This window comes from Lepidochelys olivacea, assembly GCF_965140295.1.
Source record: "Lepidochelys olivacea isolate rLepOli2 genome assembly, chromosome: 24".
Classification (NCBI taxonomy): domain Eukaryota; kingdom Metazoa; phylum Chordata; order Testudines; family Cheloniidae; genus Lepidochelys; species Lepidochelys olivacea.
In genome coordinates, this window is record NC_140434.1 from 7,705,188 (window position 1) to 7,732,982 (window position 27,795).

At 47.2% G+C, this 27,795-nt stretch overlaps 1 protein-coding gene across 5 annotated transcripts; it reads left to right on the top strand.

Annotated features, from left to right (window-relative positions):
* On the top strand, positions 1-27,037 carry SETDB1 (SET domain bifurcated histone lysine methyltransferase 1; the record flags this gene model as incomplete). Of its 5 annotated transcripts, none has more annotated exons than XM_084613532.1 (22): positions 1-151; positions 1,880-2,096; positions 2,833-3,005; positions 4,548-4,585; positions 4,851-4,950; positions 5,488-5,658; positions 7,133-7,334; positions 9,018-9,091; positions 9,573-9,763; positions 11,083-11,212; positions 11,691-11,829; positions 14,383-14,541; positions 14,972-15,580; positions 16,394-16,510; positions 17,896-18,065; positions 19,400-20,031; positions 21,245-21,273; positions 21,697-21,829; positions 23,132-23,297; positions 23,957-24,168; positions 24,979-25,067; positions 26,066-27,037. In XM_084613532.1, 22 exons carry the CDS (start codon positions 1-3, stop codon positions 26,181-26,183), a joined length of 4,020 nt encoding a protein of 1,339 aa, XP_084469658.1. In that variant the 3' UTR covers positions 26,184-27,037. The 5 variants fall into 5 exon arrangements, with proteins under 5 accessions (XP_084469658.1, XP_084469659.1, XP_084469660.1 ...); XM_084613533.1 differs by lacking the exon at positions 1-151 and adding an exon at positions 671-864; XM_084613534.1 differs by lacking the exon at positions 1-151 and adding an exon at positions 671-864 and having other exon boundaries at positions 2,833-2,993.
* Positions 27,038-27,795: the final 758 nt, after the last annotated feature.

Consider the following 27,795-nt stretch of genomic DNA (forward strand, 5'->3'; position numbering starts at 1 on the left):
ATGCGCAGTATCCGCGCGTGTGCTCTCGTCCCGCTCTCAATCGGAGCTGACTTGAGCTTCGCGGGCTACCGTCGCCGGAAGTGTCGTGAGGTCCCATCCGGTCCGCTCCCAGCGGCGGCTCCTCAAAAACAGTGCCCCCCCCCGGGGAGAGGTGAGGGCTGTAGGATCCGGGGGTGGGAAGGGAAAGATGGGGGGGGGAGTTCCCTGGAGGCGGGGCGGTGGGGAGGGTTCCGGGGGGCGGTGGGGGAGGTCAGGCGGGGGTTCTGGGGATCCAGGGGCGCGCTGGGGCGGGGCACATGGTCTCTGGAGGCGCGGGGTTGGGGAAGGGGCTTGGGCGGCTCTGGGGAGCCAGGGGCTGATGGGGGAGGCAGGGACCAGGGAGTGGGACTGGGGGAGGGGGGCTGGAGTGGGGGCCATGCGGGTGGAGCTGGTTGAGTGGTAGACGCATAAGAGGTGGCTCTGGGAGGCTAAAAGACGGGAGATGGCTTAAGGGAGTCAGTGGAAGGAGGGCTGGGAGCCAGGAGATGGTGGGGGTGGAGCCAGGAGCCCTGGAGAGGAGATGACCTTAGGGAGCCAAGGGGGTTGGAGGTAAGGGTTGAGGGGAGAGCTGGGGAGCCAGAAGATGATTGCAGGGGGGAGGCCGGAGCCATGGGACCAGGGGGTAAGCAGGAGAGTCAGGGAAGTAATGAGAAGGTGGCTGGAGCCAGGAAGTGGCAAAGGAAGTGGGATGGCATAGGGGAAAGACAGGTGTTCTGGGATGGAGGGATGGCTGGGGAGCTGGGGGCCGGTATCTAGATGCTGTTGTGATGATCCATGTTCTCTACATGGATGGATGCGTAGGGAGCAGTCTTGGGTTATTTTCATGTACGTAGGCCGGGGGTATTGGATGCCAACCGAAGGGTTATGGTATCTTTTTCTCTTTGGTTAGGCAAGTAGAACTTGTGTTAGCATGGGAGCGAGCCCAGCAGTGTCTCAGATGGCTACGAGGGGGATTGCTGGGGGTTGTTAGGGGAAGGATGGTGAGGTGTAAACTTTGAAAATTCAGAAGGCTTGGAGAATTTGTCCAAACTGAAATTCTAGATGTTTTAGGGCCCCTCAGCCCCCTAATTCATTTACAACCACTTCCAGCAACCCAAAATGTAGATGCGTCAGTTTAAAGGTTCTGTATAAACAAAACAAGATTACCTGGAAAAACTAGCTTTGTGTTCCTGCTTCCTACTCTGTTACTGAGTAACAGCCGTGTTAGTCTGTATTCGCAAAAAGAAAAGGAGTACTTGTGGCACCTTAGAGACTAACCAATTTATTTGAGCATAAGCTTTCGTGAGCTACAGCTCACTTCATTGGATGCATACGATGAAGTGAGCTGTAGCTCACGAAAGCTTATGCTCAAATAAATTGGTTAGTCTCTAAGGTGCTACAAGTACTCCTTTTCTTTTTACTCTGTCACTGGTGTATTGGAAGCAGCATTCTGAATAGTCATATTCTGTGTAGCTTCTTGTTTCGAGAGGAAGGCATGATATTTTAAATTATGTTGAACATTTTATTGATTCCATCTTTACATTCAGTCAACTCAAGTTAAGCACCAGTTCATGTGCACCTGTTGGGGATAGATCACTTGACGGTTACCTGTTCTGTTCATTCCCTCTGGGACACCTGGCATTGACCACTGTTGGAAGACAGGATACTGGGCTAGATGGACCTTTGGTTTGACCCACTATGGCTGCTTTTATGTTCTAATGTTTATATGCTTATGAGGCCTTTTGCTACAGTCAGGAGAGTATATAATTGTAAAATACATAGGCTGTGGCTTACAGTGTGTGTGAGGAAAACCTTGAAACCTTACATGTTGTCTCATATTTCTTTATTGCTTTGGTTTTAGCAAAAATGGATTCTCCGGAAGTAACAGAGTTGCAGCAAGAAGTGATGGAAGAGTTGGGGATCTCTATGGAAGAGCTCCAGCAATTCATTGATGAGGAGCTGGAGAAGTTTGAGTGTGTGAAGCAGCGGAAACAGCAGCTGGAAGAGCTGGAAAAGAGCGTGGAACAGAAAGAAGCAGAAGTGGCATATGTCGACCAGCTCTTCAATGATGCTTCGAGGTGGGCACACTTATAGTGGCAGCTTTGTGTTGAACAGTGAGTTAGTGGAGGTAGCAAGGAGCATTCTGGAACAGGGAATTGGGTCTCAGGCCTTGTCCGGATCGGTGGGCAGTGATCGATCCAGCAGGGGTTGATTTATCGCATCTAGTCTCGTATAGACATGATATATCAACTGCTGACCACTCTCCTGTCGACTCTGGTACTCCACCAGAAGGAGGAGCGCAAGCAAAGTCGATGGGAGAGCATCAGCTGTCGACTTACCACAGCAAAGACACCGTGGTAAGTAGATCTAAGTACTTCAACTTCAGCTACGCTGTTCACGTAGCTGAAGTTGTGCATCTTAGATCAACCCCGTGCGGTAGTGTAGACGAGCCCTCGGGTTCTATTTCCATCTCTACCACTGACTTTGCAGCGTGATGTGTAGGCAAGTTTTCGGAAGTGTTCACTAACTTTGTATGGTTCGGTATCTGTTTGTGTGTATGTCGTGCAAAGCCACGTTCTGTAGTGGCTTTGAGTCCTTCAGGTTAAAGTTTGTCCAACCCCTAATTATGGTTTGTTTACTGAGGTGAAGTCACAGTTCTTCTTAGTGCTAGTGATGGCAGCAACTGCTGAGTAGCCTCTTAATGTAGCAGGTACTGCTGTGCAAAACGTTCTCCTCCTTCTGGGAGGGGTGGGGTACAGCTGTACTCATCTTGGAGCTTTCTCTCTGCCCCTCTTTTCCCCCAATACTCTGCAGAGCCATTGGTAAATGCGAGATACTGGTAAAAGATCTCTACTCCAAGCTGGGCCTTCAGTATCGTGAGAGCAGCTCTGAAGATGAGGACTCAGCTTCCAAGCCGATGGAAGTGATCGAAATCCCAGATGAGGATGACGACGATGTTATGAGTATTGATTCGGGTTGGAAGCGCAGTTCAGTGTTCCATATGATGTTGGGGAGTGGGTTGGTGAAGGGTGGGGGAGATGAAAATGTATCCCTGGAAAGAATAAGAAGGGGAATGAGGAGTTGGTGAAGGAACATCCTCAAGAATATGCATTAGGACTATTGTTCCTCAGGCTGTGGAGACCAGATGGAGACTCCTGTGGAGTCTGTGGGAAGTGTAATAAAGAGTGGTTCTTGCGAGGTCAGTGCATTTGTTCCTGGAATTGAAAGGAGTTAAATTGGGAAGCTCTCAAATGACAACCCCCCCTCCCCATTCTCCTGCTGTCTCAGGAGTAGTGCAGATAAGCTGCATCGAGCACTCAACAGCCAGAAGGGCCAGTTAACTCATCCCAAAGCACAGCTTTCTGGTGGGGAAGGAGAAGGATGAAATGGGAGGGGATCCTGGGGAATCCTCTCTCCTCAAAAAATGAGGCAAAATTTGGGTCATGGGCTGAGATCCTGAGCGCACTCAGCTCCCATTGAAATCACTAGGTGTTGTGCATGCTCAAGCTGTGGCCCTCGGTTATCCTGAGATTCTGTTTATAAGGACTCCCTGTTGGAAGAGGGATGGCTTAATGGTATAAGCCTCAGTTTTGAAATAGCAGGACTTCTTGGAACTACACGTTTTAACCCTAGAAGGATTGGCATGTCCCTCCAGTCATTCTTAGGTATATAAAATGAGTTCCAATAGAGACTGGGAGTGGCTGGGTCATTACACGTATTGAATCTATTTCCCCATATTAAGTATCCTCACACCTTCTTGTCAACTGTCTTAATGGGCCATCTTGACTATCACTACAAAAGTTTTTTTTTCTCCTGCTGATAATAGCTCATCTTAATTAGCCTCTACAGTTGGCATGGCTACTTCCACCTTTTCATGTTCTGTGTGTGTGTGTGATTATTTTTTATATATATATATATATATACACACACACACACACCTCTTACCATATGTTCCATTCTATGCATCCAATGAAGTGGGCTGTAGCCCATGAAAGCTTATGCTCAAATAAATTCATTAGTCTCTAAGGTGCCACAAGTCCTCCTGTTCTTTTTATTAAGATTACTGTGCATGTATTTCTTGGGAGAGTCCTTGGAAGTTAAGATTCTGGATGACCTGCATAGATTGTAAACATTCTGTAGCTCTTAAGAGTTAAGGCCTGTCCAGGTCTTCCGTCCCAAAACTTTCCCTTGCCTGTTGACCGCAACGCTTGTGTGCCAATTATCCCTCTTTAATGGTGCCTTTCACCTCAGAGGTGGCTGGATTTCATGGGAACTGTGAAACTTGTCTTAAGTGGCCCACTCCAATGACCAATGTAAATCTTTGGCTTAACAGAGTGGATCTTCTAATACATTTGTAAAAGAATTATACTCTAAATTATATTTCTCCTTTTGGAATGGATGTTTTCCTCTGCCCCCTTCAATTTGCTTTGGTGTCTTGGCAGGAGGAGATTGTGGTCTGATTTAGACTCTTTTCCAGCGTCAGTTCCAAGCTTCAAGTGCTTTTTCTGTTTTCTTTCATTTAAATATAGGTGAAACAAGTAACAGAATCTCAAAGGATCAGACCCTGGTGAGTTGGAAAAGACTTGTTTTGTAATGCGTTCTTGTATTACAAGTAACAATCCGGGTGCGGTTGTGCTAGGCACTGGGCAAACATTAAAAAAGGTACTCCTTGCTCTGGAGAGCTGCCAATCTTACATTTTGTTGAGTTTTGCTGCCTTGAGAAACTTATAGGACAAACGAATCATGTTAAAGTTGCAACTCCTCAAAAAAAAAAAAAAAAAGTTTATATTGAAAAGCATCTTCATTTTTACCTCCTTCTTCCCTCCCTGTAGCTTCGAGAAGCCATGGCTGCGATGAGGAAGTCTGCCCAAGATGTTCAGAAATTTATGGAAGCTGTTAACAAAAAAACAAATGCCCAGGACCTGCAAAAAGGTGTGTTTGTGTGTGAGAGAGTGAGAGGGCTGTCCCATTACTGGCGTAACCATGTGCCCAGGCCTTTTATCTCAACCAAAGACAGGTCAAGGCTGTTCTGAGATAGAAAGTCATTGGGAGGATTGCAATAATCCATCTCTAGAATGTTACAGAAAGACCATAGTCTCTTCTTTGCTAATTGCCTGCTTGAAGGAACTGTCAGGTGGTTCATGCCCCAAGTTTAGGTTTTGTCTCTTGACAATCTTTTCCAAACCCTAATAGTAATAGCAACACTTCATAACACTGTGTTTTTTGTTAAAAGGGCTTAGTTTACACCTAACCCTGCAGGGTTTGCCAACCAAACATCACTGAGCTGGAGCATGAGAACCTGAAAGTGAAACTAACTAGCTTAGGCTGAGTGAAATAGCATAAATGGTGGCAAGCTAATGAGGTTTCTAGCTTGTCCAGCTCTAAGCTGAAGTGGTTTTTGGTTACACAAGTAAGAAGTTTGCTTTGAAAAATGATTTCGACTTCTCTTTTTTGTTCTCTCCTTGACAGATGGGCTATCCTCTCCTCCGAGCTCTGTTGGCGCATCCCAGCAGGTGAGCTCTGCGCTCGCTGGGGGTGACCTCAGCAATGATGGTGACCTGGTGGTTGGTATGCGTATCCTAGGCAAGAAAAGGACCAAGACGTGGCACAAAGGAATTTTGATTGCAATCCAGGCAGTAGGTGAGTGAGTCCCACAGTCTTGGCTGTAAACTAGCCAGTGGTGTCTCGAGGTGAATGCAATATGCGAAGCGTCATTGTGAATTTAGTGACCAACATGTGCTAGATTGCCAATCTTCCGTGCACAGAACAAGTACAGCAAGCGGAGTAGCAGTGCAGTTTACTGCCATGTGGCCTTGTCAACTAGATTTGGACTACCATCTTATTTGACTTGCAGTGGCCAGCGTATTGTATGTTGCCATGGCAACTACACTCCCATCTGGCCTGGTTTTGAACTTGCCACCTACAAGTGAAATGCTATCTTAAGGTTTTCTGCTGCTACATGTCGCCATATCCGAGCTCTTCATATCCTTAGGGCCATCCTATCTTTCCTTCAGATTAAGAGATTAAATATTTGAGTTTCAATACATAGTCCTTTGCTCTCCTCACCAGCTGTAGATCAGAGCAGCTTGCTTCGGGTAAGAAGGAGTCTAAAGATCGGTGGCGATCTACTGGTTATTTAATGTTTTCTTGTTGCTAATACCTGATGTTGAGGAAGGTACCTGAACCTTCTGTTTTAGCATCGCTTAGCTCAGGGTTGGCCAGACTCTGGTATCTTTCCTCTCAAGAACTTGTGTCCTTGAGATGGCAGAACTACACTGTTAGGAACATAGGAATTACTATACCAGACCAGAATATTCGTCCTTCTATTCAGGGGACCTGTCTCTGATACTGACCAGCTGCTTCAGAGGAAGATGCAAGAAACGCTGCAGGAGGCAGATGTGGGATAGTCGGGCCCCAGGGAAAGTTTCTTCCTGACCCCCATTGGAGGTTGTCTTTATAGTCTGAAGCAGGAGGGTTTATGTTTTCCCAAAACTTCTGTTTAGTTTTTACTACTAGAACTGTTCCTGCAGTTGAGCTAACAGTAGTAATGGAATAAGTGTGTGTTCCAATATTTGCAAAAGTACTTGGAGGTAACATGGGCTCTCTATTTAAAACAGGAGTTTCGTCAAGATTTCCTGCATTCTAGTCCCTGTTTTATCATGGAGTAGATGGCGGGGCAAATTGTTGTGCCATTTTCCCCCCTGTGTAAAAGGGCATAATACTTGAGTGTCTCACTGGGGTGCCAAGGTTGAACGGTTGTAGGTGCTTTTACATCATTGGATGAAAAGATACTGGATAAATGCAAAATATTCTAACTAGGGATGATAAATGATGTGGTCTTGCTAGTAATCTTCTGAATTAAACTCGTCTTAAGTGTTTCTATCTTGGCTCTTAGACTTGAATGGATGTTTTTGCTGCAAGATATGTTGTAGTTCAAAGGATAATTAATACAGGGAAGTCCCATGATTGTGTTTTATGCAGGAAGTCAGACTGGATGATTGCAATGGTCACTTCTTGCTTTATAATCTAATCTGACGTTCTTTTTGGTAGTGGGATGTTAGTGTGAAGTGATGTGGTTCTCACTGACCATAGCCCTCTTTAAAACACCTTTCAGGTGCTGGTAAGAAGTTCAAAGTGAAATTTGACAACAAAGGGAAGAGTTTGCTTTCTGGCAATCACATTGCGTATGACTATCATCCCTCTGCCGAGAAACTCTACGTCGGAAGCCGGGTTGTGGCCAAATACAAGGATGGGAATCAAGTCTGGCTCTATGCTGGCATCGTGGCCGAAACGCCAAACATGAAGAATAAACTGAGGTATTAAACAACCTTCTCCTCCATAGTGGTGGTCCCAGTCTCGGGGGCAGTATATGTAGAATAGTAAGACTATAGTGAAGTTGAGGCTTTGTCTCAGATTCTAAACCTTGTTGTGAATTTGGGTGAACCAGCTTTTTAGTGAAGTGGTTTGGATCTTTGATGCTGAATCGCCTGAGAAGCATTCCCATCCCACTAATCACACAGTCAGAATTGCTATTCTGTGTGCAACTTTCTTCTGAGAGAGTCAAATCGCACCTGCTAATGCCATGACCCTCCTGCTACAGGGTCTAGGAGTTAGGGTATGTCTACACTGCTACAACAACAACAAAAAGTGTCAGGTTTCAGAGTAACAGCCGTGTTAGTCTGTATTCGCAAAAAGAAAAGGAGTACTTGTGGCACCTTAGAGACTAACCAATTTATTTGAGCATGAGCTTTCGTGAGCTACAGCTCACTTCATCGGATGCATACTGTGGAAAATACAGAAGATGTTTTTTAAACACACAGACCACGAAAAAATGGGTGTTTATCACTACAAAAGGTTTTAACATCCATTTTTTCGTGGTCTGTGTGTATAAAAACCATCTTCTGTATTTTCCACAATATGCATCCAATGAAATGAGCTGTAGCTCACGAAAGCTCATGCTCAAATAAATTGGTTAGTCTCTAAGGTGCCACAAGTACTCCTTTTCTTTTTGCGAATACAGACTAACACGGCTGTTACTCTGAAACCTATCTAAAATTAACTGCATTCAGAGGCTATATTGAAAATACAACTTATTCTATAGGTGATCAGTGATCTTTTTGTAATATAACTTCAACTAGATGCTATTGTCCTAAAACTGTTGTGTAGTGTTACTGTATACCATTAAACTGCTACCACGGTCCACTCTATAAATCCATAGCCCCTGTAATCTCAATACTCCCGGCCCCCAGAAAAAGTGATTCCAGGGATTGGTTCCTGTTTGGTTTTGTTCTCCTCTCCTCCTCTGCAAACACAAACTATTTCTAACTGCCCCTCTGCTTACCCGAACTGCCCAGAAAATAAACTCCTCCCTCCTGGGTGCATGCTCTGTTTAGGTATGGGATGCCACTTGAAGACTATCGATCCGTTGTGGAGCACAGCTCTGATGTCAGTGTTTCAAGGGTGCAGAAGTGCTGCTGGGGAGTGCTTTTTGCCTCTGGGGAGTAAGCCCTGTCTGTGGGAGTGGCTGCAGCTTCTTGTGGTTTGAGGCAGAGAGCTTTCTACTGTTGAATGGGAGGGTGGATCCTCTCTCTGCCATGCTCATATCCAAGGCTGGGAAGAAGTCCTGGCTGGGATCCCTGCCCTGCTGTTGCTTCTTGCTGCTGAGGTATCTTTGGAGCCTCTCTTAAGGAAGCGCTGCTTCTCCTTTCCACAGCCCCTGCAGCTAAGTGGGAAGGATTCCCTTGTAGTGTGATATCTCCACTGTTCCGATCTATGGAGAGGAAGTGGAAGTATCAGATAACTTTGATTGTAAACTCTCTCGAGCAGATGCCATCTCTTTGTTCTGTGTCTGTACAGTGCTTAGCACAATGGGCTATGACTTGGGCTCCGAGGCACTATGGTAATACAAACAGGCTGTGGGTGAGGTCTTCAGCTACATTCATGAACACTACTCTCATCACGTAAGGCAGCTCCATAGCCGTATTAAATACATTTTCCAGGTTCCTGATCTTCTTCGATGATGGCTATGCTTCTTACGTCACTCAATCGGAGCTGTACCCAATCTGCAGGCCATGTGAGTTCTCTGTTTGTTTGCAAGCTTCTATGCTTTGCTAAGACTCTAGCTGGGTTCTGTCCTAGCATTGGAATTAAACACTTTGCCTGGAAAGATTTGCTGTGCACGAGAAGCTGCAGAACGTAACAATCAAATGTTACTAGGGCTGTCAAGGGATTAAAATAATTAATCGCTATTAATCGCACTGTTAAACAATAATAGAATACCATTTTATTTAAATATTTTTGGATGTTTTCTACTTTTTCAAATATATTGATGTAAATTACAACACAGAATACGAAGTGTACATTGCTCACTTTATATTTATTTTTGATTACAAGTATTTGCACTACAGTAATCACTCTATTATGATCCCTCATTGTCTTTTAGACTGTCCTTGTTCACTTGCCTGTTTTAACTAAAATCCATCTGAAATATCACTGGAGAGGCTGCGGAGAAGGTCTTTGTAAAAGCCTTCTCCCCTTTTTTCCTTTCCTAATAGTAAAGAAGACCTGGGAAGACATAGAAGATGTTTCCTGTCGTGATTTCATAGAGGAGTACATCAGTGCTTACCCAAACCGTCCCATGGTATTGCTGAAGAGCGGCCAGCTGATTAAAACAGAATGGGAAGGGACCTGGTGGAAATCCAGAGTGGAGGAAGTGGATGGCAGTCTGGTCAAAATCCTCTTCCTGGTATGAAAGCATTCCCTACCCCTAGAATGGGGGAAGGTTGAGTTTATTTTGCTGAGATGTTTCCAATCAGGGGCTGAGGACTTTCCTTCTCCAGTAGGTCAGGCTGGACAAAATGAGTTTCCTTGCCATGGGAAGTGACTTAAAAGGTGTTTTGGTTACTGACCATGGTTAGAAATGGGATACTGGATTAAATGGGCCTCAGCTCTGATCCAGGCTGGCAGTTCCTCTGTTCTGCATGGAATATGGTCTGATAGCTGTAGGTTGACTTGGAGGTGCCACCTGAGAGACTTTTATATTTAAAATGAGTGGGTCAAATTTTCCAAAGCACTCAAGTCCCATTTTCAAAAATGACTTTGGCTCCTAGGTCACATAGGTGCTCCTAAAAATGTCTAATTTTTAGGCTCTGTATCGGATAGATGTGTATGTTCAAATTGAAATAGACAATACAAGTTTGTTTTTTCTTTTTTAACGGTCTATGGGAAGTTCTTTGTTTTGGCTTCTTTCTGACTGACTGTAAACTCCTCCCAGTGGCCTCCTGAATCCAAACATAAGAGCACTGTGCTAGTGTGAGAGAACTGGTGTGAAACTGACTAGAAGCTTAAATGATAGTCTTATCAGAAAGTAACACTACTGTTCCCCACCCCTCCCTCTGCTTAACTCCCTTCCCTGATTTCCTGTCTCTTTCCATGCTTATCTAGGTATTGTGTGGGCTCCATAGTATGTGAAATCCTGGTGGTAAACACTAATCAATTTATCCTTCAAACACCTTTTAAGGCAACAAAGTATTGGTCTTGGAACGGAGACTCAGGGAGATTACTTGCCCGGCATCACCCAAGGAGTTGATGGCAGAGCTGGAAATAGAATCTAGGTCTCCTGGGTACCAATCCAGTGCGTTAGCTGCAAGGCCATCCGTTAAATGGAAGCGCCTAGTCCTCCCCTTCAGAACGCAGTCCTTTCTGTATCTTTTGCCAGCTTTGCCATCTTCTACCTTTCCTTTGCACGAGTCTCCTAACTAGTGCTGGCACCCTCCCTTTCTAGCTGTAAAAATCTCACCCTCTCTATTCTGTATTGTACATCTAGTGTCTCTAGAGCACCAGCTCGTCTGCACGCGTTTGACTTGCGTGTCCTGTTGTGTGATTCAGAGCACACTGTGCACTATGGTTTTTAAATTCTGCGTTTTAATACTCTGTTTCCATAGCGTAAACATTCATGCACTTTTTTAATGTATACTTCAAATCTTGACGTCCCCTTAAACACACACTTCTTGTCTTGAATCTCAGACAGATGCTGTGAATGTTACAATGTTCTCTCTGCCACAGGACGACAAACGCTGCGAATGGATTTACCGTGGTTCCACACGTCTGGAGCCTATGTTCAGCATGAAAACCTCCACGGCCTCCACTCTGGAAAAGAAACAAGGAGGGCAGATGAGGACTCGTCCCAATGTTGGTATGTCCCTCCCCCAAGTGTCTGTCTCAGGGCACGAACCTAGACTGCTTTCTCAGGCAGGACTCCAATGGAAGCTTTGACCAAATCAGGGCTACAAGATTGGCCCATCATTCGCTAGTTTAAAGACTTGGCAAGGAAATTAGTTGCATTAAGAGTCCAGTCTGTTGGAGAGAATTGGCAACACCGGTGTCTTGCAGCACTAGAAAATGGGATTCTTGCTGTCTTAACTTTGCTAATGTGGACTTAACCTTTCTTGAGTCTACGCATCTCCCGCTAGCTGCAACGTTGCTATGTGCTAGATATTCAGAGCTGTGGTTGTCTGCCTGAAGTCCTTCCAAAGAATAGATTGGATTGTTTAACAATTGTTCGCAATTCAATTGTACATTTTTCTGTGAGCGGTAACTGGAATCTCCCAATATCGTGTAGTTTAATTAATGCACCAATCTTTGGCTGAAGTAGAGATTCTCTCTTCCTCCAGGTGCTGTGAGAAGCAAAGGGCCTGTAGTACAGTACACGCAAGAATTAACAGGAACCAGTCCTCAGTTTAAACCTATAGAACAAGTCCAAGCAATGTCTCTAGCTGCACCATCTGTTTCCCCACAGCCTGCTGAGATGGAGTAAGTATCCTATTAATTCTCTGCTTTTTCTCTCTGCTGCACCAAATATCTCCAGTTCTTAGTTGTTACTGGCTCCATCCCTTCCTGTGGGAAGGAGTCTTCTGATGTGGGTTTCTTCCATCACTTGGCTTATTTCTTGGTTGCACAATTGTTTTAATTCCAGTGTGGGGAGACGGTAGATAAAGGCTGATGAGTATCTTGGGGCGGGGAGGCTGACAGCACAGTACCCATTGAGTAAAGCTTCTTGTCCTTGTTCAATCCTAATGCTTCACACTTGATATATTTCCAAGTTACAAAGTTTGTTGCTTCTCTGAATTACTCCCTCATGTCACGATCCAGGCATTGGCCCCCTGCTGCTTTGCATTCCTCAACTTGGACTGACCGGCTCATGGACCTCACTGACTTGCAAGGCCCTGAGAATTCAGAATCATTGGTTGGTCTTGATGGTCACGGACCAGACCTGATCAAGCCAATCTCCAACAAAATCCAACACACAGCTTCCGCCGCAAGAGGCACGATTTGGACACGGTCAGAGGCACAGCCTAGTGCCGGAGGAGGACTTGACGAAGGAGAGAAGCAACATTGCAATGGAGATTGTGGGTTGGAGAATGCAAGAAAGCATGTGTACTGGGACTTCAAGATAAACTTCCTAGGAGAAAAAGATACTGTCCCTGTTCACTTTTGTCACCACTGTGGATTTCCCATCAGAATTTATGGACGCATGATACCCTGCCTACATGTCTTCTGCTATGACTGTGCCGCTTTGCATGGGGAAAAGGGAGATAAGAAGTGCCCGAGCTGTAGTGAACCAGTGCAGCAAGTCGAGCATTATACCCGAGATTCTTTCCAGACGTAGCAGCATGCAAGTAACCCAGTCTGCGCTGCTGCCTGTAGCCCCGAAAGCCAGTGTAATACAAAGCCTTCTGCCCTGAACGTAGTGGCCAACTGGTAAATGCCCCCTCCACACCACTCTAACCCTAATGCTTTCCCAAGGCTCATGAATCCAAGCTGTAGTTTCATTCTTCCTCTTTTCGTTGCCAAGGTGAGTCCTACTCCCAAGTGGTGTCCTCTCCACCTTGAAGAACACAGAGTTTGGCTTCTCATTCTCCGCTCCCAGGGCCACGTCCTCAGGACAAGATCGAAACTACTTTGCTGCCATTGAAGTAACTCTAACTGAGGAGGCTACAGGAATGATAGACAGCAGCACTACCTGTAGACTGATAGAAGTCTATTACACTAAACTACAAGATACAGACTCCCTCTAGCTGTCCAAGCTGCACGCTTCTGTTATAGAACAGTCATTGCCGTGGCTGCAAGACACTCTGGGATCTTAAATCTTTTTTTTTTTTTTTTTTAAATCCTGTCTTCAAAGCACATAGTTGCAGACAAGTGGTTCGGACTACAGCTATTGTTCTAAGCCCCTTTGCCTTTAGTGCAGCAAACTGCTGTAAAGACGTTAGCTTCTAGTATAAACTAAAAACAGACTCCGTACTTTGAGTATTGCTGCTGTTCAAAGGGGCATGGTTGGGTTAAAAAATCCTACTAGTAAAGACTTTTAAGATTATGATTAAGATTATTAAAACTGAAAGAATGGCATCTTTGCCTTCGTGTCTTTGTGTACTCCTAGTTTACTGACGTTGCCTAGTCTTGTTTTGATTTCTAGTCTTTCACTTTCAGGTTCTTATGCAATGTCACAGTGTTGGGATTGCAAGTGCTGCAGGGTAACAATCTCTTCTTCAAGCCATTTCCCCCTGGATTTAAGTGTTCACAAACATTTCTCTTGGTCCTGGATTTTAGAATGTCTTATATAAATGTAGCCCCTCTGCCCGCTTTCCCCCCAATGTTTGACATACAATGGTTGGTTTCACATGTAGTGTGTTCTGTCAGTCAGTGTGTAATTTGGATTGGAAATTGCCATAATCTCTGCAAAGAATGAGACTTAATTGCTCTTCTGAGCGCCTGGCATCTTCCAGTATAGATGTTCTACTTCACTCAGCAGTTGGGCTTCCCTTTTGTAATTGATTCATGCAGCTCAATAGCAATATAGAGAGGAGACCTATATTCCCCTCACTCTTGCTGCTAGCTGATATGGTAAGGAGAGCATTACAACTGGAACGCTTTTTAATTTCTCACTGATGCTGAAAAGTGCCCCCAATACAGATTCCAAGGGCTCTGCTTTTAGTCTGCCAGCCCACGGATCTTCGGCTGTCCAGGTTTCTCTGAAACGCCTGAAATTAGTATAATATTCTCAAGCACCTGCCCCACTCCCCAGAAATCCCCTGCATGCCAACATTTTTTAAATGTAGTTTTGATATTCAACCTGGGATCCCTACAGTGTATGTATCCTATTGAGTTGAACGAATCATACCATCACACAAAATCTTTTCTTGAGTTTGTTTCTGGCAGACAGTAGAGGGCTGAGCTCTGCTGCGGTGTGGGGCAGGATCATGAATTTTCATAGTGTTTTAGGTGCCAGGTTCTGTTTGTTAACCCCTGCCACTCATGAGAGCATCTAGTCTTGAAATCGTGCACCGTTCTTCTTCCTTTATATAGAAGCCCTGAAAGTCAGCTGGCTCAGTCCAGAAAGCAAGTGGCCAAGAAAAGCACGTCCTTCCGTCCTGGCTCTGTGGGGTCTGGACACTCTTCACCTGTTTCTCCTGTCCTAAGTGAAACTCCTCCCATGGGGAAAGCTGCAGTGAACCAGCAATATCGGTAAGCAAGCTCTAGTCTGGTTTCCCTTTAACATGCATGCTGCAGAATCCCTAGGCTCGTGCATATTTTACATGAGAATATGTGCTGTTTGTACAGCGCCTAGCACGTTAGGTTCTGGTCCATGACCAGGGCTCTTAAGTGCTGTGATATTACTAATAATGAAAAGACCTGTTCTCTCTTTACAATGGTGCAGGTGTGCTAGCCAGCTCCTGGTATAGAGTTGAAAATCTTGTCCCTCCTCAGCCACCGTAGGGTCATCCCCCTATTCCCTGTGGCTTTTTGCTCAGTGTAGTCAGTGGTGCTTCCCTAGGGAGCCTATCTTACGGTGTCTCTGAGGAGGGCTTCATGTGCCAAATCAAGCTGTTAGTGTTGCCTTTCTCCAGGGGGGAGGATCCTTAGTGTATCTTCTTTGCTGTCTGTCTCTCTCCAGTGGAAGCTATTCCAGTGGCCAGCCAGGCAGCAGTGCGGTGCAGCCATTTCACGGCATGATGGATCGGGTGCCCAATGAGCCCTCGTACCGGGCCCCGATGGAGAAGCTCTTTTACCTGCCCCATGTCTGCAGCTACACCTGCCTGTCGCGGGTCCGCCCCATCCGGAGCGACCAGTACCGCAGCAAGAACCCCCTTCTCATCCCGCTTCTCTACGACTTCCGGCGCATGACTGCCCGCCGCCGCGTCAACCGCAAGATGGGCTTCCACGTCATCTACAAGACGCCGTGTGGGCTGTGCCTGCGTACCATGCAGGAGATTGAGCGCTACATCTTTGAGACGGACTGTGACTTCCTCTTCCTGGAGATGTTCTGCCTAGACCCCTACGTGCTGGTGGACCGCAAGTTCCAGCCCTACAAGCCCTTCTACTACATTGCAGACATCACCAAAGGCAAGGAGGACGTGCCGCTGTCCTGCGTCAATGAGATAGACACTACCCCTCCTCCACAGGTGGCTTATAGCAAGGAGCGCATCCCGGGGAAAGGAGTCTATATCAACACCGGCTGGGAGTTCCTCGTGGGCTGCGACTGTAAAGACGGCTGCCGAGACAAGTAGGTGACTCTGTGCAGTTCCTCACATCTCTGGGCCACACGTTGAGGAAAGACTCTGCAAATAGGCCTTGCTGCGTGGCCTGAATGTTACCAGCTCCTGGCTCGGTTGCACATAGTATGTGGGGGGTGGTAAGGAAGCAAATCTCAGAGGCCAGGGCTCCCCATGGAGAACACTGTCCCCAGTTCTGGGGTACTTGGCTTGAGCCTCCCAACTCGCTGCAGCAGCAGGAATGCTCTATAAAAGTGTGTCAGTAACACTGCTCTCGTAAGGTTGAGACTTAAGTTACCGTTTCTCAGCCGATTCCCAAGTATTCGAAAATCCACCTGTTTCTTCCGATTGTCTCAAAAATCGTTTCCCCTGGTGCGGATGCAAGTTAGGGTTGGTGGCCCCCGCTGATGGAGTGGGGGGTTCCCACAATAGCATTTTGCTTGTTCTAATTTCTTTTGCACATACCAAGGTCTCAGATTATGGCACAGATCCCACTGCCTCAGGATTGCTCTTGGCTAGTGTCCTGCCACCGCAGCTCCTTTGGGGAAGCAATGTTAAAAGTTTGGGGTAAAGGTTGGCTCTGCAGTGTGGCTCAAGTCATCTGAGCCTGTGCAGCAGGACAGGGGCTCTGTTGCAAGCCAATGTTTGAAGGTAACCTGCCATCAGAGTAAGTTTGAGGGGAGGAGGGGGGGCTCAAAGTGACCCGCTGTAACACTGTATAGCAAGAGTCCTGCCCTTGGCAGAGAGTCCCAAATGTTCATACCCCGTCACTTGTATGTGACTTGAAAGGTGTGACTTCTTTGGGGGGGCTTTGTGACCTTCAGATCTAAATGTGCCTGCCACCAGCTGACAGTCCAAGCAACAGGCTGCACCCCCGGTGGGCAGATCAACCCCAATTCTGGCTACCAGCACAAGAGGCTGGAGGAATGCCTCCCAACAGGGTGAGTAGAGTGGCGCTGTGCTTTTGTTAAGCTGGATTTCTGAGACCAGTATGGTCAATCTGACAACGTATTGGAGAGCTAGTCATGCACGTCGGAACTCCTGGGTTGTGTTCCTGGCTTCCGCTTCCGCTTTCCCTGGCATTTGACAATCCATGCCTGACTCTCATCGCTGTAGTTACTGAATACCTCACAATTTTAATGTAGCTATTCTCAACCAAAAAAAAACAAAAAACCCCACCCAACAAATAGGGCATTACATGATTCCTATTTTACAGATGGGGAAACTGAGGCACAGGCTTACGTGACTTGCACCTAGTTGCACAGGAAGTCTGTGATGAAACAGGGAATTGAAGCTGGGTCTCCTGAGTCCCAGTGTCATAACCAGTGCACCGTCCTGCCTCTAAGAAACTTCCCCACTTGCCAGGTGGGGGTAGTGCAATTCTTCCTTTCATGTGTTCTTGCAAAATGAAATTAGCTGGGAAGCACTTTGAGCACCTCTGATGATTTGACTGTTCAAGTCCAAGATATTGCTAAGGCTCCATGGCAAATTGGTCCTAGACATGGCACCAGGGAGGGGTTCAGCTTCTGTGGCACTCAAATGCAGCCGGCTGGATATTCTGTGACCGCTTCAGATTCACTGCAGAACTGAAATGTTGCTGAATGTGGTGAATGCAATCAGTGGGAGCCGTCTGTCACATTGCTTAATGCTCTAATGGAAGGCACTCGGGTACCGTAGAAGAGTTGCTAAATTGTAGAGGACCGACTGGTCAACTGCAGTTAAGGTTTATTTTTATAGTAATGCTGTCCCTGAATTTTCAATGTACTGTTGATTTATGTATTTATTTGTATTAGTAACACAAACGCATTGGAGAAAGCAGGGGGCTTCTGCACCAAAGTAATTATGCATTATTTCAGTCTACAGCGATCCAGCCTTATTACATGGGGTGTGTCAAATCCCCCAGTACGTCACTAGAAATCACTCACTTCTTATGGCAAGCGATTTACTTTGAATGAATTTTTTTCTCTACACAGCAAAAGCACACTTCAGATGCAGGGTTATGTCTGGACTTCTGTCCACTTCTACCTCTAACAGGGATAGGTCCAGTGCTCTTCAGCTGGGAAAACTGCCCTGAGTGGGTTTTATATCAGTTTTTGTAACAAGCAGTACCAATGCTATGCGCCCTCTAGAGTGGAAAGCTGGGATTTCCCCATTTGTCAAAATATCACATGCACAAAACCCAGGCAGTGCTAATGTAACATGGCAAGATTCAAAAGGAAACCAGGCAAATGGAGTGGCCTAGTCTCTCCTCTGTTTGGGGGGATTTTAAGAGCTCAGTCTGGGCTTTGAAACTTGCAGCAATAACCATCTGCTTTCCCTTCCCCAGAGTCTATGAATGTAACAAGAGATGCAAATGCAACACAAACATGTGCACCAATCGCTTGGTACAACATGGACTCCAAGTCAGACTCCAGCTATTCAAGACTCAGAACAAAGGCTGGGGAATCCGCTGCCTTGATGATATTGCCAAGGGCTCTTTCGTCTGCATCTATGCAGGTACAGGTGCCATGCCGCAGTGGTACTGAATATCCACCTGGAAGTCCTTTGGTTAAAATCGGGCACGACTAACACAGATCTGTCTTATGAAATGTCTGCTCCTACTAGACTGGGCTGCTATCGCCAACGGTCACAGAAATCCTAAATTACCCTTTCTTAAACAAAACAAATATTTATGTAAAATGACACCGGCATTCGGTTTTCTTTTTACAGAACTTCAGACGTGAACAGAATTGTCACAGACCTCCTCGCGTGCATATTAAACTCATTTAAGGATGCATTGCAGTTTCATCCCTGCCTTTCCCCGTAAACAAGGAAATACAGAAACCATGGTGACTGCGATGCCAGTATTGAAAAGTGAAGCATTTGCCTAGAGCGAAGGCTTCCCTTGCGGCATTAATTCAGCAGCATTGCACAGATATAGCTACCTGCTTCCTGTTTGTTTAAACAATCGAGCACTGGGTTGCCAATAATTGAGTGTTGATGTTGCTTCAGTGCTAGTTTCTTATACGAACTTGTGTTCTTGGCCTACGTGACTCCAGATGTCATCGCCAGTGTAGAGACTGGACACTCTGGCTAATCAGTCCTCTCTTCCAAGCGTCCCTGGCTGGGTAGGGCTTTCATGCAGTCATGAAAGTGCAGTAGGTTTAACAAAACAAAAAAAGGGCCTTAAACAGGGCTGCTGTTCTCCCTGCTGGCTTTACAGCTTGTTTCAGTGACCTGCCGGGGAAGGTCCGCAGTAGGGCAGATTGGAAATGCTGCCCCAGTGCCTCAGAGCCCTCACTCTCTGTGGGCTGGGCTTCCTGGCTGTACTATTTTCCATGACACACTATGGGCCCTCCTTTTGCTTGTGCTTGCATTGTGGGAGATGTAGTCCCTCTGGGGATCCCAGCATGTAGAGGAAAATAGGGACATGAAGGTCCTGAACTGCAGCTCCCATGAGGCCTCGTGGTGGCATTTCAGATTAAAAGTTCTGTTTTCTGGTGTTTGTTTTTTTTTTTTAGCAAAGTTGAATTTTTCCATGGAAGCCAGACGCCTTTTTTTTTTTTTTTTTTCACTTAAATTCTTGAGTCCAAATCCAATTATCCAATGAAAAATAGCTTCAGTGGAAAACTTTCCACCGGCCTTACTCAGCTGTTGTTATACTTTCAGCTCCCTGATTTGGGGGTCAACGAGGGTCATCTCAGGCACACCAAGCTGTTTTAACCCTCCTTGCCTTAGCCACAGGCATAGCCTGCTTTGTTTTCAGAGCATAGCTTGGGAGTAGACCCAGGCCTGTTTCTTTTTGAAGGGGTAACACACCCACTAAAGTTCATGCCGCGCTCGTTTTCCAGGGAAAATCCTGACGGACGACTTTGCCGACAAAGAAGGGCTGGAGATGGGGGATGAGTACTTCGCCAACCTGGATCACATTGAGAGCGTGGAGAACTTCAAGGAGGGCTACGAAAGCGATGCCAAGTGCTCCTCCGACAGCAGTGGCGTGGACCTGAAGGATGAAGAGGAAGAGAACACCGGCACCGAGGAGCAGGATGAGTCCAACGAGGACAGCTCTGATGACAACTTCTGTAAGGACGAGGATTTCAGCACCAGCTCGGTGTGGCGCAGCTATGCTACCCGCCGGCAGACCCGGGGCCAGAAGGAGAATGGCCTGTCTGAGACAGCCTCCAAGGACTCCGGCCTCACCAGGCAGATCAGCCATGACGAGGTCGCTGTGACCGCCGCCTGCAAACTACCCGTGTCTGAGGAGACCTCCAAAAACAAAGTGGCCTCATGGCTGAGCTCCAACAGCATGTCGGACAGCTTCCAGGACAATGATAGTGCCTCCTCGTTCAAGATGACCGAGGCCAGCGAGGTCAAGGCAGGCAAAGTGGAAGTCCTGGGTGACCGAGAGAAGCCCTCCACTTCTGGGCTTGGGGGCAAGGAGGCCTTTGGCTTGGATGCAGACTCAAAGATGCAGAAGAAGGAGGTAAGAGAGAGGCTGATGTGGTGATGCTCTAAGTACATGGCATTCCCAGTCTCTGGGGAGATGGAGCATCAGCACCCCTCTTTATAGATGAGGTGCAGAGGAGGGGAATGCCTGGACCAGCCATGCCATGTAGCATTCCTGGATCCCAAGGCTGTGTTCAGCTAGGCTACAGTGCCATTTTGTACAGCCGGCCTCGCCTTGGTATCTGTGAAGTAGGGAAGCATTCTCCTGATTGCATGCGTGGGAAAACAGGCGCAGAGAAGGCAAGTGACATGCCCAGGGTCAAACAGGGAGGCTGTCACTGAGCCAGAAATAGAACCCAAGACTTCAGTCCCAGGTCAGTGCCCCCTCTGCTAGATCAGTGGTTCTCAATTAGGGGTCTTAGGCCTCCTGGGGGGGCCCTGAGCAGGTTTCAAGGGGGCTGCCAAGCAGGGCCAGCTGCATAGGGTTGAAGCCCAGGCCTGAGCCCTGCCACCCAGGGCTGAAGCCGAAGCCTGAGCAATGTAGCTTCATGGGGGCCCCTGTGGCATAAGGCCCCAGACAGTTGCCCTGCTTGCTACCCCCTAACACCGGCCCTGGCTTTTATATGCAGAAAACCAGTTATTGCATATGGGGCCTCAGAAAAAGGATGAGAACCCCTGTGCTAGATCATCCTTCCTACAGCATACACGTTAAACTTGTTCAAGGGAATTGCAGCATTGAGTAGAGAAGTATCAAAAGACCCAAGTGCTAATTTGCATAATACCTAATTACTTGGCCAAGCGGCAACTAACAGGAAGGGTAGAAGCACTGAGGGATTGGAGTGATCCAAGGGCTATTACTCGAAGGAATGGATGACATTAAGAAGGGGAAGAATGCAGGGAAGACTTAACAGTTTGATCTGTTGCATCGTGGAATAGTCTCCTAAGGGAAGGTGAAGTGTCCTATTGTAAGATACTTAATCCCTTAAGGCCCAAACCTGTGCTGAGCAGCGTCAGTGGACTTTATGGAAATGAGATTGAAAATTAAGCCCTTGTAGAAGGCTGGAAAGCCCCAGATGAGTATATCCGGTGGAAACCAGTCCCCAGAAGAGTCTCTGTTTATAGCACCTGGGTCTTATGGCTAGTGGGTTACAGTACTTCAAGTCTCTGAGATGCTAGATCTATATTCACAGAAAGCGAAATGCAGCCTGCAGAAGAGGTGTTAACTGTCTCTTACTTTTTTCACTTTGTAGGAATCTGAAGAGCCAAACAAGCTTTCGCTGTAAGTGTTGAAATATTTGAATTTGAGTGAAACGTTGCAGTTTACCAGTGCTCTCTGGGTATCTTTACTGACACAATCACTGTCGCATGTAGATGCCTCCCCGGTAATTAAGCTAGCCTCTGTGTACAGCCAGTGAGGGAGGTCCATGGTAGATGAGTGAGAAACCAGCTCCATGCCAACAGAGGGGGCCGGGAAAGCTGCTGCATTACTACCGAGGCTGGTTAAGCCCTTGCATGTTAGGCCGTGGAACTGGACTGGGTAGATTAGCAAGTTATACAGTCAGCTGTGAGCGTCTCTTACCTTCTCCAGTTCTATGTTAGAAGCTCTCCTGGGCATCACTGTGTTTCCGAGTATCCCTAGGACAGGTGGGGGAGATGGCTAGGAAGCGGCGTGCGTGACTTATTTTGTTCTTGCCCCCTCCAGGGCATCTGAGACAGGCAAGGTGTATGGCTATAATCCAAGCCCTATGAAACTCGAGGGGATCCGGAGGCCACCAAGCAAGACGATCATGCATCAGAGCAAAAGGCACTTGGCTCCTCCCCAGCAAGCGGCTGACGTAAGAATCGTGCTTTAGGGCCTGATCTTTGAAGACTGGCCTGTGCCTTGTGGGCTTTTTGGTTTGCACTGCAAAACGGCAGGCGGTGTGAGGCTCTCTTTAAACTCGAGCTTTACATGCTCCAGCCTGATTAAGAGCCAGCTCCCAGTCCAGTGGATTATGATTGCTAGTTCCTTGTGATTACATCTTTCCAGGGTTTGCTTTGAATTGCAGGCACCTGTATTTGGGTTTTGAAGGCTCTGGCTCACTATGGTAAAGCAGCTGTAGTGACTTAGTCTAAATGGGGTGAGGGATTCCGCTGTGGGGACTCTTCCATGCGTGGTGTTCAGATGATTGCCAGAATTAGTGTTAAGAAGGAATTGTCCCTAGGGCACATTGAGAGGGACCGTAGGTTTCCTTATGCCTTCCCCTAGGACACTGAGCATCTGTTTGGGTCAGATAGACCTATCCCATGTGGTTGATCTCTCACAATTCCAGCGAGCGTGGATGGATCTTGGCACTTATTTCTTTTTGTAAGAGATCGTTCACTCCAGGCTGCACGACAACCACTTGTGTTCTGTGATCCTTAGCTCTTTGTATGAAATATATGACACACACAACATTATGCACTGAATTTGGGGTTTTTTAAATCAAAACACTTTTTTTGCATCATTAACTCATAATTGCAGAACATAAAAAAGGAAGCTAATCAAATCAGCCCTTGTTGCTATTATAAAAGTTGATGAAACCAAACTTCTGACCATTAGTGGTCATTAAAGAACTTATTTCACGCAGCGAGGGGAGGCATGTTACCTCCCAGTGTTCTGGTCAAATTCCACCTTGGAGTTACTAACCAGCCTCTCTGATGTTCCCCCTGCAGTTTCAACCTGAACATTATTCTTTTCCCATTTAATAAACTGTGGACTGTAGTGCTGCTTTGTGCTGTTAGCTGCCACGTACCACCTCAGAGGTGGCTAAAATCCTTCCTGTCCAAATAGTCTTCAAGCCAAAAGTTGCTATAGAAATTTTTCTGAAGACTCTAGGCCTGTTCATCAGGGTTCCAGGACCCAGGGTTCTGTTCCTGCCTTTTTCGTGTGTGTATTTAAAATGACTTCCCAAGGGTATCGGAAGCTTTAATGAATGAAAGGGCTTTGATAGTTGCTGAAAGGTTCTATAGAAAGGCACAATATTTAAGCACAGCTCCTTGGAAAAAGGGGAATTAATACTCTCTGAGGCTTTAGCAGCATGCTGGAGAAGGTAAAATGATGCTTTTGGCCTGCATTGCAACCCCTCTGAGACGCTGGTACACGTGCCTGTTTCCAGGATGTGCTGACACTGTCAAGTAGCACGGACAGCGAGGGGGAGAATGGCCAGCCGGCAGCAGGACAAGCGCAGGGCAACACGAATGATAGTGATGACATCCAGACGATTTCCTCTGGCTCCGAGGAAGAGGACATTGATGATAAAAAGAATTCCTCTTCCGGGCTAGGTAGGTGCAGCAGGGGCATTTGGCGAAGGGCTAATGGGATTGAACAGGGAGCTCTGTACAGAGGGCAGATGCAGGAGAAGAAACTGTTCAGAAGCAATAGGAGGTGTTGCTAACATGATGACAAATGTGTCTCCAGTGCCCGGGGCAGAACAGCCGTTTCTACATGTTACGCTGGTCCCAGTGCAGCTGACTACAGACTAAATTCTAATTGAGGGCTAAAGTTTCTCAAAGTGACTGGTTTTGGGTGCCCAACTTGAGACACTTTAAAGGGACCTGACTTCAGGTAGGTGCTCGGCCCTTCCTGAAAATCAGGCCCCTCACAATGGGCACCCAAAATTACTCCTCAGTCTGGAAAACTTTAAGCCTGAGATTCTGAAGAAAGAGAGCGATTTATTTTTCTGTGGATTTCTGGGCATGGACTGGCGTTGAGCAGGGATTCCAGGATCCCTGGGTCCCAGCTTCAGAGAGGATTCAGGATTTTTGTCCCAGCTCTAGAAGCTGAATCCTGAATGGTTTGAGTCTTGGCTGAAACAGGACAGTTTGTTAGCAGGCAGCGCTGATTGAGTTGAACTGATTTCAGCTAAAGTACTATCACTGTCTTCGATCCCTTTAAGAAAGTGAGAGGAAACCTTGCGGTGATGATTTCTCTGGTTTGGCAGGTCCCATTAAAAGGCAAGTGGCAGTGAAGTCCACACGAGGTTTTGCCCTTAAATCGACTCACGGGATTGCCATAAAGTCGACCAATATGGCATCAGCTGACAAGGGGGAGAACATGCTCGTGCGCAAAAACACCCGCCAGTTTTATGACGGCGAAGAGTCCTGCTATATCATCGATGCCAAACTCGAAGGGAACCTCGGCCGTTACCTCAATGTGAGTTCCCTGTTCTTGCGTGCTCTCCTAGGCAGTGCTGCATGTGTCCTCTCGGAGCATCAACAGTGCTGTCTGGCTCTCGGCTTCTGTTTGATTTGAGCAAATGTTGCACAGGAGTTTCACTTCTCTTAGGTAGCCTTGTGGGTCTGAAGCAAGTTCCCCATTTGCCGTGCTTCGAACTTCAGCCCTGTCGCGGAGGGTTTCCTCCTCCGGCTGACATGGTTAGGTGGGAGACCAGTGACTGCCAGTTCTGGTGGCTATTAAGTCAACACCTATCCACTAGGGACCGAACTGAGTTCGGTGTCGCTTCAAACATCCGTTACTGAGCTGTCCCAGTGCAGGGTGCTGGACTTCACCTCTCCAGGTCCCACCCAGCCCTCTAGTTCTGTGATTTAAAGGTGAACATTAACCTGCAGCTTGTCTGCTTTGGGTTTGTACGGGGTTCTGTTTGTCGCTCTGTGCTCGACTCTAGACCTGCTTAGCAAGGAAGTGAAACCTGTCAAAGCAGCTGCTCCATAGTGGAGCGCATTTGCTCTTGCTGTTGGGTGGGGGATGGAAATGCAAGAGTTGAAGACGGATGCGAAGTGCGGTTGTGTGACATACACGCAGCTACTAAAGCTATAGCTTAGCACTTATTCCATGTAGTGCGTGTGGTAAGAAAATAGTAACCCCTATTTCAGTGGGCTTAAATCGGACTCAGTGACTTACTTACTGATCTACCTGTTTAAAAACACTGTATCCCACAGCCTGCTTGTTCCCTGCCTGCCACAAGTGCCTGTTCATAAAGTGGCTTCTCTTGTCCCTTTACAGCATAGCTGCAGCCCCAATCTGTTTGTGCAGAATGTTTTTGTGGACACGCATGATCTCCGTTTCCCTTGGGTTGCCTTCTTCGCTAGCAAGTAAGTGATCTGATGCTGAGGGGTTTTGTTGGCTGTCGGGCTGCTGCTGGTGCCGCTGGTTGCTTTTTAGTTCCTGATGGTTCAGGAGGTTGAAAACTTCACCAGGAGGCAAGACCTCTTCAGAAGTTGTACTTGGCTTGTGCCATGAGGATTCTAATGTGGTCTTGGGGAATCAGGGCTTCTGGTTTCTTTTCCTAGCTCAGTCCCTGGCTTATTGTGAGCTTGGGCAAGTGGCTCGTGGAGAGACTTTCAAAGTCACAAGGTGCAGTTTAGGCACCCATCTGCCTTTGAAAGTCTTCCCCCCAGGGCCTGCAGTACCAGCTCTTGCCAAAGTAACTGGGAGCTGCAAGTTCTCCGCGCTTCTGGGGAAAAAGGTGCGGCCAGTTAATCGTTGGTGAAATAGTGACATTGCACCTTTCACAGATCGTGAAGCTTAATCTCTCAAGTACTTCTGTGGCCTTGATTACTGTAGCATATGAGCACCTCAGATCTTTAAGGAGGTAGAACAGGGCTTTTATGCCTCTTGTACAGATGAGGACTGAGGCCCAGAATGGTCTCTAGGACCTGGCAGAACAAGGAATTGAACCCAGGTTTCTTGGGTCGCAGGTTAAGGCTCTAACCACTAGGCTGTCCTGCCTCTGAATCCTATAACGAAATGTACTGGACCAGCCTTCGCTTTCTGGTCTTCCCAAAAAGAGCAACTACAGCACCCCTGTGGTGGTCTGGCAGTAGCAGGGAAACAGTCTTGGTCCATAGCCGCTGGCTACGCTGCCCTCTCCCCACCCACCTCTTTGTCACATGGGCTTCTTCCTTGTAAAGCTTGTGAAATGCTTCTGTTCCGCTGAGGCTGGTGGCACTGCCAAGGCACGGATCTCACCGATCAACAGGCATAAGCTTTGCCCTGTGTCTGCTGGCCGAGATGCACAGACTTCCTTGAGGCCAGCAACTGCATCCCCTTCTGCTAGTTAAGTAACATGCTCACTTCCCTTTCTTCTCAGGAGGATACGAGCCGGGACTGAGCTGACCTGGGATTATAACTACGAGGTGGGCAGCGTGGAGGGCAAGGAACTCCTGTGCTGCTGTGGAGCTATCGAATGCCGCGGCAGGCTGCTCTAGCCATGCTGGTGCCCGCACAATGAAGGACAGGGGCTGCTGGCCCTGGATTCCCCACAGCTCTGCTTCTGAGCCAGGAAAAAGTTGATTCTCAGCCACAGGCCTGGTCCCTACCCTCCCTGCACTACCTTTTGTCTGGGAGGGTGATGTACTGTATTTCAGTGGGAGCTGTTTTAATTACACCATGTTTGTCATTGTAGCTGTTATAAAGCTGGTGCCAGTAACTTGGAGCTGCCCGGTTCACTTGAAAAATATGCCTGCAGGTGCACGGACCACAACATGATCAGGCTCACAGAAGGGGTGGCTTGGCGTTGTGCAGAGGGCTGGGATGGCTCTCTGCCTTGGTGGGGTGCCTCCACGATCAGGTATTCAGCTAGCTGAGAGAGACTTAATACCTGTCATCATGACAGCTCAATTCAGGCATGAAACACACAAGGCAGGCAGTACAGAAGGGTCCCCTGCTTTGCCATCCTGCAGCCAGCCTCTACTGCACACAAGTCTGCCATGTCAAATCCCCCATCCCCCCCAAAACTAGGCAACTAGTTAGAATTGGTGCCCTCTTGTTGAAATAATGACAATGAAGGGCAGCATTTTAGAGGCACTAGGGGTAGATCATCCACTGCAGGAACCTTCTTGGGATTTCCCCGTGCTATTGCTGAACATGCTGGTAAGGCCCTGGGGGAGTGAACCAATGTTGGAGTTCAAGCAGAAGACCAAGGAGTTCAGCAGAAAGGCGAGATCTGTCCTCCTCTCTCTGACCTATTTGTGTTGTAAAAAAACCTGTCTGCTGTTGAAAGCAATGGATGTGTTTCTTAAAAAATAAAACCCCCACCCTGCAGAACAGTGTGAACTTGAAAGTGGCTGGTGGCCTGCTCTTGGGAAAGCAGCATTTCTGGGGTGGATTTAGACCTAGCTGGGTAGTGGCACATGGGATTGTGCCTAGGACTTGGACACTGGGAACACCACTCACTTGTTGGTTAGTGAACAAACCCAGGTCTGTAAGGCTTCTGTACAGCTGCTCCCAGATGATATAGGCATGGAGGAAATATGATCAAACTTCACTGGAGGAAGGGATGTAGCACCTACCAGTGTGTATAAAATACTCAAAGCAGGTGTGATTAAATCTGGCCCATAACTCCCCAGGCTTCAGTAGAGCCAGACCAAAACTGGTACAAGGCCCTTACTTGCTGTAACTGGAGTAGCCATGTTGGTTCCAGGGTATGTGTGTGTCAAGGCAGGTGAGTAATAGTTTATGGGACCAACTTCTCTCACCCTGTCTCAGTAGAGGAAGCAAGGGCACAAAACCACAGTTTTAGGAGGCTGGTGCTCAGTTATACAGCTGAGGATTGTTCTAGGGTTAAGTTATAGCTACATCAAATAGCAGACTAAGTCTTCTACAGGGCCAGGACTCTAACACACTATGCTGCCTGCCCTGGGCCAGGTGAAGGCACACTGTCTTTGAGAGCTTTGCATGACAACTAGCCCCCTCAGGGCTCATTGTCAAATTCCTTCACCCAGCTTTCCCTGTGGCTAGAGATGCCAGGGCATGTTGCTCACATTGGAAACAAATCTAAAAATATCTGCTCAGAGAACATTTGTAAAGATGTGGGTGCAT